This window comes from Ipomoea nil, unplaced genomic scaffold (assembly GCF_001879475.1).
Source record: "Ipomoea nil cultivar Tokyo-kokei standard unplaced genomic scaffold, Asagao_1.1 scaffold2704, whole genome shotgun sequence".
NCBI lineage: Eukaryota > Viridiplantae > Streptophyta > Magnoliopsida > Solanales > Convolvulaceae > Ipomoea > Ipomoea nil.
The window spans coordinates 2574698-2592952 of NW_017619132.1; the positions used below are offsets into that span (position 1 = coordinate 2574698).

At 37.4% G+C, this 18255-nt stretch overlaps 2 protein-coding genes across 2 annotated transcripts; both read right to left on the reverse strand.

Moving 5' to 3' along the window:
- Positions 1-2316: 2316 nt before the first annotated feature.
- LOC109156053 (two pore calcium channel protein 1A-like) lies at positions 2317-9479 on the reverse strand. The gene is made up of 24 exons (XM_019303838.1): positions 9147-9479; positions 8068-8211; positions 7827-7934; positions 7437-7532; positions 7156-7280; positions 6826-6886; positions 6524-6690; positions 6291-6396; positions 6045-6122; positions 5687-5748; positions 5527-5599; positions 5187-5252; positions 4939-5082; positions 4763-4820; positions 4530-4637; positions 4307-4370; positions 3952-4120; positions 3798-3862; positions 3601-3691; positions 3372-3458; positions 3132-3212; positions 2841-2875; positions 2554-2636; positions 2317-2437 (listed from the first exon to the last, which is right to left on the reverse strand). Exons 1-23 carry the CDS (start codon positions 9282-9284, stop codon positions 2555-2557), a joined length of 2208 nt encoding a protein of 735 aa, XP_019159383.1. The 5' UTR covers positions 9285-9479; the 3' UTR covers positions 2317-2437; position 2554.
- Positions 9480-10504: 1025 nt separating this feature from the next.
- Positions 10505-17396, reverse strand: LOC109155989 (callose synthase 12). Its single transcript, XM_019303732.1, has 3 exons — positions 11876-17396; positions 11224-11300; positions 10505-10850 (listed from the first exon to the last, which is right to left on the reverse strand). Exon 1 carries the CDS (start codon positions 17228-17230, stop codon positions 11888-11890), a length of 5343 nt encoding a protein of 1780 aa, XP_019159277.1. The 5' UTR covers positions 17231-17396; the 3' UTR covers positions 10505-10850; positions 11224-11300; positions 11876-11887.
- Positions 17397-18255: the final 859 nt, after the last annotated feature.

The following is an 18255-nucleotide window of genomic DNA, read 5'->3' on the forward strand; positions in this document are numbered from 1 at the left end:
AAGCACAAGATTTATTTAATCTACATCATTTAATAATGGTTACAAATTTTCTCCTCCTAACAAAAAAAAAAAAAAAAACAATGTTGTGGAGCATAGGTCACGAATTCAAGTTCAAATCATGCATACATTATAGTATATAATTTTGTCTAATTAAAGCGTACCAGAGTAATAAATTCATACATGATTCTATGCTTGTGAAGTTATACATTATGAATTATGATGTAAAAAAAAAGATATAAAACATAACTAATGTAGATTTATATTTAATATAAATAAAAATATTATAATAATAATTAAGCACATTTCAGTTATTAGTTGCAATTATTACTTAAAATAATATTGTAATTATTAATTTCATAATTTCTTTCATTTTTCATTTTCTAAAGTACTTATGTGTAATGCATGATAAACTTTTTTAACTCAAAATATAATTCAACGGATTAATTAACTCAAAATTAGTATATAAATTCTATCTAATATATTAATCAATCATATCTCACGATTAATAATTTTAATATTTAAAAATATCAAACATTTATTTTCACGCATTCATGTTTAAAAGGTTTATATATTAATTAATTAATTAATTAATCACTTTTCATTGAATTTGGCCGGGGATTTGTCAACAACGCAAATTATGCTGTGCAACCGAATGCACCTTGCAAGGTGCATACGGTTGCAAAACGGTGCCGTTTTGGTTAAAAAAACGCGCGTCCCACTTAAAGAAGAAATCAGGTTCGATTCCCGGCAATAGCATTTTTATATATCCAGAAATTCATAACTATATATCCACAATTTCATAACTATATATCCACAGTGAATGAATGAAGTAAAAATCCACAATGAATGAATGAATGAAGTAAAAATCCACAATGAATGAATGAATGAAGTAAAAATCCACAATGAATGAACTAAATATCCACAATATATGATTGAACTAAATATCCACAATGAATGAACTAAATATCCATAATTTCATAACTATATAACCACAATTTCATAACTATATATCCATAATTTCATAACTATATATCCACAGTGAATGAATGAAGTAAAAATCCACAATGAATGAATGAATGAAGTAAAAATCCACAATGAATGAATGAATGAAGTAAAAATCCACAATGAATGAACTAAATATCAACAATATATGATTGAACTAAATATCCACAATGAATAAACTAAATATCCATAATTTCATAACTATATAACCACAATTTCATAACTATATATCCACAATTTCATAACTATATATCCATAATAATGCTATTACTGAGAGTCGAACCTGATTTTTTTTTTTTAAGTGGGACGCGCGTTTTTAATCAAAACGACGTCGTTTTGAACCGTATGCACCATGCGCATGGTACATTCGGTTGCACAGCATAACTATTGTGTCAACAATCACAAGCGCTTTTGGACAGAAGAAAATTGGGCTTTAGAATCTAAGCCAAAATTGTTTGATTTGACTAGTCAATTATTTATTTTGTTTGAGCCGACAAATCCAGGAAAATGTGCGCCACATATTGCGAAACCGGCAACGATGTGAGCAACAATCATGGCGGATTTCATGCGAGTGTCGACCAATGGAGGAAGTCAAGATTCACCAATCACGATTACTACGTTTGTTTTGTGTAATAATAAAAACACAAGCCCGCAAATCATACTACTAATAAGATTCTGTTACAAGTTCGATAAAAAAAATGTTGATAAAAATTAAACTCGTGATTCAGTATGAGAATTATGTTTTACTTACTCAATCATTTTTGGAGTTACCTTTAATGATAGGAAAAGTTTAACCACATAAAAAATTGAAAATTAAAAAAACAAACAAACAAAAACAATAGGACCTTTTCATACCAAAATAGTGTGAAAGAATTTGGGTTGTTTAAACTTTAAACATAAAATCAGGTATAACACTCAAATAAAAGTCCTATTTGGTAACATAGCAAGTTTATCAGTTAATTTTAATTTATTTGATCACTATTAACTTTTTGACTTGGTAAAACAATTTAATTAATTAGCTTTTTGTAACAACTTATTACTTCAAAATGCTAAAATTCAAAGAGTTGCACAAAGTAACTTTTTCGATCAGCTTTTTGAAAAAATCATTTTGAAAGCAATCAACTATCGACTAACAGCTAATTTACCAAACACTTTTCTACAATCAACTAATGCTATCAATTAATCAAACCTACTAATTCAATCAGCACACAGCTATTTATCAAACACCTCTAATATAACTATATAAGTTCGTAGTATTTATTTTAAAAAAATCAAAAACTGTTTTTTATTATATTTTAGGTTTACATCTGAAAATTACTTACCACCAAACATTTATTTATTTACTATAAAAATCATATTGAAAAATTTACATCTGAAAATAAGATGATTGACGTTTGGTTTATCCCTTTCGTATTCTTGAAGCAATGACAAAGCTGTAACTAACACCCAAAAAAACAAAAACAAAAACAAAAACAAAAAAAAAAAAAAAACATTACTTTTGGTAAAGATTATATTGTCTTGACAGCATTATATGTAATGCCAGAAATTGATGTTATGAGGTGGAGCTTTCCGTTAGCTCAGAGCTGAGCATATGATGGAGTAGCGCATCCACTCGCTGACTTCGTGTCTTTGCTCTGTAACATAATAACAACACAAATTAAAGTAAGAAACTTTATGCACTCAAATATATAAGATATTTGAGATGTTACTCGCACCACCTTAATTCATTGGTTCAGTAAATAATATTTGCGAGAAGAAGAAGATATTGAGATGTTCTCTAATCGACGTAACACTTTAAGATAGTAAGTAAGCAAAGAAACAAAAAGTATGAGGCATACCCGACAGTACGTGGCCGCCGCTTTCCTGTTTCTTCCTGAAATTGTGGAAACATAAGACACTTTAATCACAGTAACTCAACAGCTCATTATGTTGGAGGATCTGTGTCTGGTGCCCATATTCAGTGTAACTTTCACACTGCGGCTACCAGAGCTCGATCTTGTATTTTTGTCTGTAATCTACCACTCAAGAACTAACTGAGCTGTCCATGCAGGCATGATGAACTAGTCTACTTTCTACTTTAACAAGCTTGAGATTTTAAAAAAAGCTGTTCAAGGTTGTTTGATACTAACCTCTTCTTCTCCATTCCCAGACATTGCTGCAGTTTCCAGCTCCATCTCAACTTGGAAAGCCTCCAAGACGAACGCTATGATCTGAAATTAAATCATTCCGAAATGAATTGTTATTTTGCTGAACGATTTGCAACGACAGTTCCTCTTGATTGTCTGATTTTTCTTATCAGTCGTCGGTCTGGTGTAAGATTATGCAACTTTCATGGATGATTAGGTTCACAGAAAGTATATGGAACTTACCAAATTCAATAGCCACAATACAGATATGACATAAAAGCTGACAAAGTAGATGCAAGTCCACCACGTCCCGGTTAAATCTATGTAACTCTGAAAGACAAACTGCAGATTAGTAGCAATTCGAACCACATTTATGCTAGGAAAGGATAGGGTGATCATAAACGATCATAAACGTTAGTATACTTCGTTAAAAAAGATGAAAGAGAAGGGAAGATTGCCAAAACTACGGTACCTGCATCCAAAGTTGCCAGTTTCCCATCACCAATAAATTGAAAAGAGTCACCATTCCATTTGGGTAATCGTTGAAGTTGAAAAGCAAGTAGCTTCTCGTGTCAAGTAAACAAAGTTAATGACGGGATATAAATGTCTCGAGCATAATAAATGACATGATATGCAGTTAAAAGACTTCACAATTGACAAAAAGGATACTCATTATCAGCAAGATCAGTTTCTTTCAATTTCGAATTCCCAGAATTGACAAGCCCTCCAAAGATCTGCAGAAAAATTATAAGTTTTTATGTAAGAACAAGTTAAATGTCGGGATTATAAAAGAGTTGGCAGTTACGGGTACAAAGAAGCGTACCTGCAAGCCAAGAGAGCAATAGATGCATAAAATACAGAATACTGTCCCCAAGTATGGCATAAGGCTTGGCACGAGAGTCAAAAACGTGGCAACAAAGGCACGATAGCTTCGAACTTGCAACAAGAGCCTAATTAGCCGTAGCATTCTTGCAATAAGAAGATACCGGATCCTGCAAAAAACACAAAGACAGCAGCCTTAAAAGACAAATGATTGATGTCTAACGAGATTTTCAACTTTTACTTGTTTTAGAGCACATGGTTCTAAACGGGTTTCGACTACTAACGAGATTGAATTGTCATTGAATGGTAAATGGTAACTTCAAGAGCAGAAAAATATGAAGTTAAAATATCTCTACCATTCTCCGTTTGATAGAAAGGTCAGCCCATTGGGAGCAGCAAAAGTAGCCGTTTCTCCAATAACTGCATAATGGCAATGGCAAGTTGGCAACCATCCATATTATAAGTAAAACCGGCAATTTCAAAGAAAAATATGAACCAATCAAGGCCACTTCATAATTCAAGAAAACACAATCGCGAGGAAGAAATAGTTTTTTTTTTTAAACAAAAGCCTTAACCTACCTATCACCCAAGTGATAACGAAATCAAAGCGGTTTTGGCCAATCCTCCAATAGTTCTCAAACCCATAAGTGTAGATTTTTAAAGCCATCTCAACCACGTAGAGCCAACCTGTTGGGCAAAATATAGACGGTCATGAGCCCTTCAAAGTAAAACATATTTTTGTTACTTCAATTCACAGCTACAATATGCTGCAAGTAGCAGGACAGTCTTAACAACGAGAAAACAGGCTTTACCAAAGACAAACTCTATCTTCTGCCAAAAGGTTTGAGCTGAACTATCCGCTATATCGAGCTAAAATGTATAGGAATAGATTATCAGCACAAGCCATGATCAAGAACCAGCCAGGTTAAATAATACTTGGACAGAATACACGAAACATAGAAATGACGATGCATGGGTTGGCCCATACCGTGCTCTCAATCACAACAGCAACAAAATTGATGACGAGAATGAACACTATTGTGTATTCAAACTTGGAGCTTCTTACAAAGTCCCGCAACTTCTCTGATGCCGGTGAATGGTAGATATTCGAATATCTCTCAAAACATGGTAGCTGTAACACAAAAGTGAAAGGCGAATAAGTTAGAGGGTAAAAAAAAAAAAAAAAAAAAGATATCATTTGTTTAGCCTCGGTTGAATAGGGAAAGTCCAACTCACAGAATCCTCCTTCTGAAATTTTAGTGCAATCGCTTTGGTTAGATCCGAAAATTCACCCAAATCAACCTGCAGAGGAAAGTTATGAATTGTAAGATTGAAACACAATTGCCAACAAAGAAAATAAGTTTGGTGTAATGTTCACCGACTCTCGAGTTTTGTATAATTTAAGGAAGTATTTTATCTATACTAAAAAGACGAGGTCACAATTCGAAAGATATGTGAAATTGATACACAGAAAAGATACCAATGTATTCAAACTGTTACTAAAACATTTTGACAACCAAACAACCGCACTCCATCAAAACATAACAACAACAACAATAATAACAAATGTTGGCACCTTGAAGTCACGGGTATCATCCAACTCATCAAATATTAGCTCAAAATCCTCTCTCGATATCCGTGGCAATGTCCTGAAGACATTAGAAAAGACAGCATGCTGAAACCCATATATTCATGCAACAAGAAGTACAATACAATCCATAGAAGGATGAGCATACCTGTAATTGTTCAGTTCCTCAAAAAGACGGATACATTGTTTTTTGTTGAGAAATCCAGAGTTCTAGGTCCCGAATAAAAAAAGAAAAAAAAAAGTATTGAGTACCATAGAAGTAACTTTCTTGGTAACCGATACAGAAGATTGAAATATGTTAGTCACAATATCCCGCTTATAATACATTTAGTGAATTTATCACTAAATAGTTATGCAAAATCCCCTAGGTTGATATCATGTATAGCCCCGGGGCAAGGATGGGGAAGAACACATGAATATGATTTCGACAAGTTTGTTCTCCCTTGAAAAAAAAAAGAAAAAAAAAAAAGAAAAATAAACATACAAATGAGCGACCAACCACTCACATCTTGATCAATCAAACTAAATGCTTTCTTCAATATCCTCAGCCTCACGCTATCCTTATGAGCCACTTGTTTCACAAGCTACGACAAAAAAGGAAGATATATATATACACACAGGTAAAACATAATCCAGAAAACAGAACGAAGTTGGAGGAATAAAATAGATACACACTTAACCAGTATATAGCGAACAGTGAGAAATTAAATGCTTGCAAGGCAATTGGCACGGGAGAGGAACGAAGTTTATACCTCACACTTGAAGGAATCATATACAACAGCAAGTATCAAATTGGTGACGAAGTACACACCCAATAGCACGTATAGAACAAAAAACAGGCAATACCATCGTGACTCCCTAAAACAGACAAAATAGCAGAGAAATTTCAGTGTGAAAGTAAATAATTGGCTACTCCAAAGCTCGAAAGCTTGCAACAATGGAAAATTACTAGTTATATTTGTGCAAAATCGCTAAGGCAACTTACTTGTATGCAGCAATCCACACATCGGGGTTATTAGATGTAGTAAATAAAACAAACATTTGATACAATGTTTTGCCGTATGAAGTAAATACAGTCTTCCCCTGCAGGGTGTCCTCAAAGATGACATATCCTAACCAGCTAGAGAACAGAAGAAACAGAAGTGACAGAACCTGCAAAGTAGAGGGCAGAGAGCTTGAAGAAAACCGTGAATTGTAATTAGCTGAAACTTATGGGTTTCGAGTTTTTTACTATGTTCGATGTGGAACATCAAATTATTGATTGGAATGGTATAAATGTAGACGAACCATGACATTAAGATAGGTAAGAGACATTCCAGCAAGGATGTAGATGCTGTCCCTCAACTCCCTAGATTCAACAAAAATAAATTTAAGAATCAGACTAGTTAGCCAATATGGAAATCATACTAGACCGCAATTTTAATCCAAAAAAGTTGTCCCATGGGCCAAACACAATAAAAGATTGAATCCAATCAATTAGCTGGTCTAACCTATGGCCTTATAAACCCATATGCTTCTCTCTTATTTTTCAGTGTGGGACTCTTAACATATACTAATAGACCATTATATTGGTCTGCTATTTTGGCACATTCGACATCGATGTCTTACAGATCATACCTGATATTTAAAATGAAAAATGCAACCCGGAGATACGGTGCAACTCTGAATGGAAGATAATATACTCCAGCTAGAGCCAAAACGTATGCCACCAGATCCGCAATAAAAACTAACAACAATGTGACCTAAGATTGAGGGGAAAATAGATATAGAAATTGAAATATTATCACAACACTAGAATAAGCACCAAGCAGAAAAGAATTTAATGAGTAGCATAAAATAAAACAACCCGAGTAAACTAACAGAACCATATATATATATATAATAGTAGAACTGGCTACCTTCAGCTTATTGAAGACATTTTTCCAGTAGATCTGGAAACCTTCATATGATATTGGATACAAAACATGTGTCACGAGAATTACAAGAGTAACAACCTGCGAAGGTTAAAGCAAAACCAATTCACAGTTAAAAATTGTCTAATATAATATAAGGTAACCAATATTATGAAAAAAGTAAATGATTTGTAATGTTAGATAAATTTTCTCATCTAAGTAAACAACTCTTATTTAGTATCTGTGTTACACGACAATAATGGCAAATCTAATCTAAAGCCAGCATAATTACCCTTCCACCTATATTAACTTTAGCTCTCTACAAATCAGTGAAATAAATTTATAAATCCAAGATTCAAAATTTGAAAATAAATCGGCCATTTATTTGAACCTGACCTCATATATGAGTGATTCGGTGCCTGTCAAGTAAGGCAGCTGCCCTAGAAAGTAGTACTCTCTGTCACTACAAGAATGCGACGACTGCTTGGAACACCACAACGGTTTCTGGAATTAAGTCAACAACAACATAGATAAGTCAAGAAACTTGCACTCAAACAATAAACAGAGTTCCAGGAAGTCCTTGTTTTTTTGCATGCAAAAGATGAAGATAAAGAAGCAGATAAGAAATTGTACATACCTCGAGGAAGTTCAAGACAATTAAAGCGAAATAATTTAGGGACCACAGTAAATCAAAATTTGTAAAAATGAAGTATAGCTTTGCAGAACTTGAAAAGTTTGGTTGCTCAAGGATTTCCTCAGGTATACCAACCCCATCTTCAGCCTGGAAAGAAAGATCAATGTTTTACTCACCAGCATAATCTTCAACTTTATTAACATTTACCCATTTGCAAACTTCTCATGAAGTACCATTTTTAGCTTAACTATTCAAGCCTTAGGAATGATAAACCCACACTGTACCAAACTACCAGTTTGATCTATTTTCATGTTTTACTACTTTCACCATAGCTGAATATGGTCTGCCTGCACGGGCAACTCAGTTGATTTCTAGACGATAGATTGTAGGTAAGGACACATGATCAAGCTTGTCGAAGTGTGGGAGTTACACACTTACACCCAATGTGGTGGGCCCAACTCCAGATGAGATACCTAAATTGTGGGCAACGACACAAGATCAAGCTCAACAGCCACAGTATGGGAGCTACACCTCACCTACCTAATGCGTGATTTACGGAATTATTCTGTGGACCGGAGTCCACCTTGCAAGGTGGACCCGGATCCAAAAATACACAATTTACCTACGGAATCCCAAATTTACATACTAAATGTTTACAAGTTACATACTAAATGTTCAGTATGTAAATTGTATATTTTGGACCCGGGTTCATGGTATAATTGTTGGTGATTTACTGATCTACTATTCTGTCGAACCCGGATGTGGGGTGTGGGAATTTCGCATTTTGGGCAAACATAGCTGAATATGAATAGAAGTCGGCTTTACTTTACTTTCACCACCCACCAGCATGATCTTCAAGTTCATAAATCTACCCATTTCCGAGTTACTTACAAAAAAGCAAAATTCACTTCATAAACTGTTCTATTCCTTGCAGAATTTCAAAACCCAGAGACGAACGCGTTTACTACGAAACACTCAACCCGCCACTATGCACCGATGGGTCGTATCGAACCCTTCCAAAGAAGCTAAAAGCAACAAAAAGAGTAGAGCTTAGGGAGAATAGAGGAAACTAGCGAACGTACAAGATCAACAAGAGCAGCGGCCTTCTGGTAAGACGAGCCGTAGACAATAGCATCGGAGCGACGATTGAAGCCACCTCTCCGGTAGAGCCAACGTGCAGTGGAGCCACCGCCCTCTTCACCCAGCAGAGCCGCCTCCATCTTCCAATCCTCTCTCTCTGAAGTCTGAAACTTAACGGTTTCTTCCCCAGGTAGGAAACAAAGTAGCAGCAGTGCTTATGAGCAGCAAGTAATGCCAAACAATAATCATTTAGGCCAGAGATATAAAATTATGTTCAGCTGGCCCAACGTGAAAACTGCAGAATCGACGTGGGAGTTATGCCTTGATGAGTGATTGAATTGATGCAGATGTTGAAATCATTATTTAATTCTTGATTCTTACAGTATATTTTTATATGGAAAAAAAAAATAAAACATTACACTAAGCATTTCGTAACATAATTAGCTTATAAGTCAATTTTGATTTTTGACGTTAAATAATTTATGAGTATTTGATTAATTAGTTTTTTGTAACTGCTTATTTTAAAATTTAAAAAGCTGTTCAAAGTAACTTTTTGATCATGTCATTTGCATGTAATCAGCTATCAGCTAATTTATCAAACATTCCCCACTAACCTAATCAACTAATAGCTATTTACCAAACACTATCATAATTCGTGTTTAAAGGAATATAAAAGATTATAGAATTTGATTTATGTCACCACTCATTTATTATAGAATTCGAATTCGAATTATATTATCGTCATTTTTATCGAGTTCATCGCACAAAATTTTTATAGTGCGATTAGTTATAAATCAAAAGAGGTGGAAATTGTAAATCCTTGTTAAAATATTGAATTAGTTAATCCTTGCAAGCTTGCACATGGCCATGTTTGAAAAAGAATGAAGAACAACTCAGCGACCAGAAGGAGAAATGGAGAATGGCCTGGCAACCGGCAACGTACCACAATTAAATAGAATAAAAATAAAATTTTAAGATCAGGATTTATAATATTATAATACCTAATCCACTAAAACTTAGAAAATGAAAGATTTCAATTTTCATGCATTCATTCCATCATTTTACTACACACTACAATGCTCCTTGTATATATACAATCCAATAATATCACATAATGTGAAATGATAGATACTAAAAATGGCTCTTTGACAATGATATAATATAGTTTTTCTTTGCTTCAAAATAATATCAAATGAAGATATTTTGGAATCATGAAATTAAAAAAATAAAAAATAAAAAAAATACTCAGATAAATAATATCAAATGAGGATATTGTTCGAGTCTATCATGTCATGTCACGTCAAGCAAAATGGATGTACAAATGGTGGAAATTAAAGTCAGAAGGACCACACAAGACAAATAATTGAACTGCCAGACAACAAATGAATTATGAGACAACATTCACAGTAGGATTTCTGAAGAAACAATGAACAAGAAGATGCCATACTATGTTTACTCAGAGACCAATGTTGAACTGAAGAGCTATATCACACAAAAACTGGGGTTTACACAAAAGCTATTACAAATCGAATAATAATTACAGTGGTCAGAGAAGACGAAGACAGGAAGGTCAGATCAGATGAAACGCCCTCCTCATTGCAGCAGAATATCTATATAGCCTCTATGGTAAAGCCTCTACAAAATGGAAAATGTAATCTAGCCTCTTTGTTTTGTACTGTATCTACTTCCTCGAGCATACCCAAAGCCTGCATTCACCATAGAGCAGTCTTAAAATCGAGTTGAAACCGGAAACTTTCAAATAACTGAATTCTCTTTTCTATGAATAAAAGGAAAATCCAACACTAATACAATGAAAAGTTGGCCCTCAATGTGTCATACTGTCATGCACACATTGCTATAATGGTATTGCTTGTGCAGAAACAGCCAAATTTTACTTTTTTTTTTTGTTTTTTACTTTTTTTTTTAATGTACTATCCCTCGAGCTAATAGATACACTGCAATTAAATACCAAGAAATAAACCTACGCACACTTTAATTTTGCACTGACAAGTTCGAGTGAAAATAAGTTTAGTTTAATTGTAAAAAACAATAATAAATAAAAGGTTGTTCATATCACACCTTGATTGTTATCAGAACATGTACTGGAGGGTGGTAGTCCATTAGTCCACAGAGCAATCCTTTCACGAATTGGGAGTCTATTGAATACAGAGACAAAAAGAATTGTGGTTAGAGAAGAAAACACTTTCAGCAATCAAGGGGAGTAAGGAATAGTTTTAAATATTTAAAAGAAACATAAATAATGAAAATAATAATGGCAAGAAAGAAAAAGAAATCTAATGACATAGATATATGTAGTAGGGTAAACTTTTGGAACAAGAATAACTCAAAAAAAAAAAAAGATATTTGAACAGGATGTATATTGGACCAAAGAATTGGAACTACAGGGTAAGAAAATAAAGCAGAATATCATAATCATTATCTATGATCCAACCCTTGGGTATTGGAATAAAAAGTTAGCTTTAAGTGTTTACAATATTGCTCATGGATAATTGATGAAAATATATAGTAAGGCAGCTTTCAGAAGTCTAAACATGAAAAGTTCCAATTAAAAAATAAACACAGAAGAGAAATGTTTTTTTAGCAGAACATAGAAAGCATTCCACATGGTGGATATATACAGCTTGTGCTAGACCTAAAGAGTGTTTGACATTGACAAGGTCTACAAAAACAAGTAAAGCGAGTAACGAATGGGAAAAAGTTCACATTATACCTCAATCAGACATCACGCTTTGTTTTTTTTTGCCCCGGTCACAATCTGGAATATCCGCAGGCCTCTACTGAAAGCATCATTGAATAGGATCCTTGTCTGCATGGGTTGGAATCCAGGCAACCAGGATAATAGTGCCACGGGTATCAAGACAATCACTCCAATCATGATTTCATACAGTCGAGCCACAGCAAGAACTGTCCCCCAGATAAAAGTGTTTTGCAAAAGGGGACGTAGCACTTGCGCAAATGAGAGGAGACCCCAACCAGTGGGAACGAAAGCCAGCATGCTAGTGAATAGATCGATAAATTTGAAATCTGTGAACTGGAGCAGTGCAATTAGCAGAATTATGAAAAGAATTATAACTAGGAACTGAACCAGACGATAATATATGTGCTCCTTTGCAGCATACTTATCCCGAGCATAAGCTATAATGGTGTAAATCCCAAGAGCTACCACCACATAAATCCAGGAAAGCAAGTAAACTGCAATGCTCTTGCTGTCAGCAGCAATGCCTAGCTGATAAACAATTCCATACTGGAAAAAGAAGAAACGGAGGTCTAAAATTATTTCCAGTATCTTCCCCCAAAGACCAGTTGTCCTTAAATGATCCTGTTCTTCATGCCACCATTTTTCCCAACTTTGTTCAGCTTTTGCAAAAACACCACCTCGGTACCATATCCAGCTCATAAACTCATCAAAATCATACACTGTCTTCAACCAATCAAATCCAGAAGGATTAAACACAAAGGGTGCCAAGATCCATGACACCACCAGGAACCAACTTGAGATGGTCAATGCTATGTATGTAAAAGTTTTGGTAGCTACAGGGCTGTATGAGGCGTATATTATAAGTATGAGCCCAAGTTCAATTGCCTTAGTAAAGTGGCTACGAGCATAAAGTCTATAATTTTCAGCAAAACTCTTGTGTTGTACCACAAAGCCACGTCCAGTTGCCCGGTACTTGGCACCACCATGAAGAATAGTTCGGCCAAAATAGTGGGCACGCGTTCCCATTGAGAAAGTGTAAAATACAGAAGAAAGTTGGAGTTGCATTGTTATAAATTCCCAGATAGAAGTAAGAAAACCATGCTCAAGAGAATTCTCCACAATCATAGGTAAAGCAGTGAATAGACCCAGCTGAATGATGAACTGTTGGTTCAAAATTGTACCAAGTGCTCTGTTGTCATTGGTATCACCTTCAGCAATAGAGCCCTCAAGCCCGCTAAGTGCCAGGTAGAGTCTTCCCCATAAGAATGCATAAACTGTAAGAACAATCATCATTGTGTTGAAATAAAACCCAACAGTTGTATAAAAAAATGAGAGCATTCTGAAGAAGTCAAGCCTATGGCCCAACCTATAGACATCCCTACTCAGAACTTGCTCGCCATTCCCACTGGCAACCTTGGCTTCAAACATAGCTATTTGATTCAGTCCAACATCCCTTCCCTTGCCAACTTGGATGTATTCATGGTGGGTAACATTCCCACCTCGCAATGTGCAGTTAAAGCCAGCAAAAATATCTTCACTAATGTTGATCACTCTAGATGCTTTGCTAAGCCCTCCCCGAGTCAAAAACCAAAACCTGTCAAACACATCTGGGTGCCCATAGTGCATTCGGATTTTCAGAGGGTTAGCTAAGACACGTTGACCCAGAGTGACAAAACTCATTTCTTGAGCTGACATGAACCAAGCGAGGGATGAGACTGAACCAGTAAAAATGTGTTCCCTAACTCCCAAAATTTTTGGCTTGCGGATTCCATAGTAATGCTTGAATTCCTCCAACAGATTCCTCATTTTCAGTGCCTCCTCAAAGTAATTATCTTGGTTCATATCGATTGTCTGGACTGCATCTCCCCGGGTGAAAATAAGAGCATGATTCTGATTTTCAGGCTTTCCCTCCCCAAGCTTCAATGGACCAGGCAACTTGACTCGATAGATCTCCACTTCCTTCTTCAGTTTTTTGTCGTACTTCACTAGCACAGAATAATACTCTATCTCATCCCTTCCTCTTACAACCTCATCAACATAAGCAACACGAAGAGCTTCATTGTTTTCCATCAGCTTCAAGATGTCTTCAGCGTGGGGATCCCTTTTGGCCTTCTGAGTACCATAAATCTGACAGGCAACCACATAAGTGAATTTCATTAAAGAAGTCCCATATTCATGACCTTTAAACAACAAACTCACAGAACTATCAGCTCTGCTCAAACTTCTAGATGATGGTGCCCTTTCTGAGCTCAAACCATCAGGTCCCTCACTACGCCTCATAGAAGCAAGCTCGCGTGATCCGTCCTTTATGTCCACCTCAGAAGCTGAATCCAAAAAAGCCAGCATGTTAAGAGCTCGGTAATAATACATCATTCCTCTCACTGTCCGTGCAAGAGTCTGGCCTCTGTATGATGCCCAAAGCCTAAGATCTTTAAGCCTTTCTGTCCACAACTCTCTTTTCTCATTGGTCATTCCTTCTCGTCGCATTCGCTCCAAGAAATTCTCCCACTCATCAGCATAGATTGTCTGTAAGTAATAGAGTATGGAAATACCATCTTCGTTTTCAGTTCGAAGTTGTTCCTTGCTGTACAACACTTCTTCATTGTAGTATGGGGTCAAAACACTGAAAGCTCTCATTTTCTCAACATGAGGAGCATGTGGCATGTTCATAAAAAGAGAGTTGCTAAAGAAGGCAAGTCGACGTCTTGCCTCAAGATTTCTTGGAATGTTACTCATAGAGTCACGAGAAGTAAGAATAGTGTGTAAGCGCCGAGCTTGCCGATAGAAGGTCTCATTGTCAGGATCAGGAAACACAACTGCATTCTGAAAAAGCAATTTATCCCCAGAAGTCCGAGGTGCAAGACCTTCCTCTCTTAGCTGATCTGCAGTCATCTTCTCCTTGAGGAAATCCCGGGTTGCAATCTCATACAGGGCCTGTAGAACATTCACCACTTTGTCAATGTCCCTTTTAGGATTGAGACTTAGATTGAGAAGAATGGTCAATTTGTCACATATTTTGGGAAGTGCAGTCAGGTTGTAGTATTTTGTGAACTTTTCCAGCCTAACCCATTCATCAATTTGCTGAAAGAAAGTGTTGAGAATGGAGTGTTCCTCACTATTTGATGTGACAATCTCCCGTAACAAATGTCTGGTACATTCATAAGCTTCAATAACTGCACACCGCCTGTATTCACTCTTGCTAATCTTAGACCAGAGCCACTGGTCAGGAGCATCTACCAACTCTTTTGCCTGACTAAGAGCAAGCAAAAGCTCATTGCAAAGCAGTAAACATGGCCAACGTATCACTCTAACATCCCAGGTGTTCTGGGGCAGCTCCAACAGCTCAACCTCATGATCACTGACGATATCTTCTTCTCTAAATGTCAAAATTATCTCATTCCATATCAATGCAAATTTGTTAGCCTCTACCTGGCTGGACTCAAGCTTTTTAAATGGCCGACCAAATCCATATCTAAGTTTCAAGCGGTGAATGGCATCCTTGAACCTGCTCTTAAATGTTCCATGAGTATTCAATAACTGCTCCTCTGGCATCAGATTGAACTGAATGGCACTTGCAAAGAACTGGAACCTCAACCTCAGCTGTTGCATGTTCCGAATCTCACCCAAGTGGTCAAATAACCCAACTGCCGCACCAGTAAAGGAAGAGTAGATAGCATACCATATCTGTATATCCATAAGGTAGATCAGAACTACAGGAAGCCAAAGCAACCCTACAGCAAACCTATTGCTGTTGCCAAAAAATTGATGCCATTCATATGTATCGTTATCAATCTTAAGACGTAACAGTGTCTTTGTTGGAGCAATCATTGGTTTAATCTGTAAAAAGTAACTGAAAGTAAACTTAGTAGCAAGCACAAGCACCCAGAATAGGCTATACTTTATATTATCAACAAGCCCTTCCCTAAGTCCACGACCCACAAATGTCCGGCTCTGGAACCACCACAGCAGCAAGTGAAATATCTTCCAGTTAGTATTCTCAAGAAAATTCCGAACCCAGGGCAGAATAAAGAAGGCTAAAGCCAAAATCTCAGGGGCAAGGAAAACCAAGGAGACCTCAAGGAAATTCACCACCCTCCTGTTAGCCTCGCCTGACCAACCCCGATCGTTATTCCGCTGGGTCCAGATCCTGCCATAGAACACACCAAAAACCACAATCCATCCAGCTGAAACGATGGCCTTCAACACCATTCTCACACCATGCCATGGTGTCTCTCTTGAAACCAGTCTATACTGCATCCCTACATCAAGCAATGACTGCACGAACCTCATCCCACTCCATGTGAAGAACACAGTCAGAACCTTCACTTGCACCTCTCTACTCTCCAAAGCATGCCATGGATACCCCTTTCCCTCCCAAGCCACAATAATTGCAGCCTGGAGGAAGAGAGTAAGCATGATCCACAACTTATCAAAGCTCCTAAACAAGTTCCAAAAGGACCTCTGCTCCACAAACCCCGTCTTCCCTACCTTCTTCCCCTTGTCTGTGGTCACGAAAAAGGTGCTACCAATATCAATCGGCCACTTCAACTTCTCAAAGCACCTCTTAGTCCAGAAATACTCATTTATATCATCATAGTTCCTCCAAGCAGAGTGTGGGGCAGTGCCATTTCTACTATTCTCAACCTCAGCTCGTATTGTCTCATAGATGGGCTTCACAATTCGATTCAGATAGGCATTCTCACCCGAAATTGAGGGTAAAAATGGACTGCCGGTGTTTTCATCGATGTAATCTTCCAAAATTTTATTCAATTCCATGGCCATATTATGAAAAATATAGCTAATGCACTCAGGAACAAAGCGGATATTAGCGGACTCACCCCAGATAAGGAGGTAGAGCGACACGTAGAGTAGCTCGCGCCGGTTGTCGGAGGCGGAGTTGTGTCGCTCCGAGAGCCAAACGTTAGATTTGAGTCCGAGGAAGGAGCACCACGAGGTGTAGTTCCTGAGGAGCTGACGGCGGAAGCGGCGCAGAACCCCGGGGTCGAGACAATCGATGTTGTCCGGGGGCGGGGTGAGCCGCATCTGGGCGTTGGCGAGGTGCAGAACCAGGTGCTCCCTCTGGTTACGAACACTGGAAGCCTGGAAGCCGAAGAAAAGCGCGAGCCAGTCGAGCAGATCATACTCCGGCCTCCACGGACAGAACGGCGGCTTCCGCAGCTCCCCTACTGACCGCAGAGCAGCCGCCGCGGCTCGCACCTCCGGGAAGCGCAGAGACGGGTGGTCCGCCAAGAGGTTGTGGATCGGAATGATATTGTAGGGCTGCTCATCCTCTCCTTGAGCTTGAGCCCGCTGCTGTCTGGCCGGACCTTGCTGCGCCGGCGGCGGAGGGCGTTGCCGGTGACTCATTGTAGCATTTGCAGAGATCTAGCAATGGCGGTATACGGTAGTGGTATTTCAGTGGTTTTAGGGCGGAGAGAAGAAAGGGGATGGGAACTGGGAAAGTGGCGGAAGCGCGTGAGATTAGATTTTGAAAAGGGCAGAAACGTTGGGACTAAGGTGTAAAAACCAGGTCCATTTCTAACGGTCAAAGGAAGCTCGAAACTCAAAACCTCAACATTTTTTAAGGACTAATCTGTAATTTTTGACAACTACAAGGTTGCTCTTGTAGTCCGAATCATAATAAATGAAATTGCCCCCTTTACAACTTGGATTCCTAACCAAAATTAATAGTCCATAATGAAGAAAAACTAAAATAATGTGACGATATTATGATAATTTTGAACCCAACAAGGTAGTTCAAGTGGCAAATAAGCTCTTTTTATGGGGGAAAATTTTGGTATAACTTGGGTTTGATTCTCATAAGTGACGATTCTTTTTGGGCTAGCTCCCGTGTCTCTCGGAGCGAATCGGGTGGACCTGGACCGTTAAACAGACAGAGAAAGATCCGGACCTCTCGGAGCGAACCGGGTGGACTTGGACTGTTAAACGGACACAGAAAGACCCGGACCTCTCGGAGCGAACCGGGTGAACCTGGACCGTTAAACGGACAGAGAAAGACCCGGATCTCTCGGAGCGAACCGAGTGGACCTGGACCGTTAAACGGACAGAGAAAGACCCGGACCACAATTTGTGGTTTACACCAAAAAAAAAAAAAAAACAGACATTATGATAATTTTTAATTTTGTGTATGTTTTTTTTTGTTGGGTACATTACGAAAAAATAATTTTTTGGATTCTAGATGCATAAGTTTAAAGTTTAAGGTGCATCACTTTCCAACTAAATGTGTATGAATTTAATTCTTAAAGTGCACTTTTTTTTCCGTATGACTTCAAGACTTTAGGTGCTCGCGGAATGTTAGATTACCTTAAGGAATGTTAGATTCTTGTGTTTGGTTTAAAACGAAGATATGTAAATAAGACAACACTAATAAG

Coding starts and splice junctions, on each gene's coding strand:
- LOC109156053 (XM_019303838.1), bottom strand. CDS start 9,284: ATGGAGGCGGCTCTGCTGGGTGAAGAGGGCGGTGGCTCCACTGCACGT. Junction 5,749..6,044: donor TTAGTTTGATTGATCAAGAT/GTGAGTGGTTGG, acceptor TTCGGGACCTAG/AACTCTGGATTTCTCAACAA. Junction 3,213..3,371: donor TATTGTGGCTATTGAATTTG/GTAAGTTCCATA, acceptor ATTTAATTTCAG/ATCATAGCGTTCGTCTTGGA.
- LOC109155989 (XM_019303732.1), bottom strand. CDS start 17,230: ATGAGTCACCGGCAACGCCCTCCGCCGCCGGCGCAGCAAGGTCCGGCC.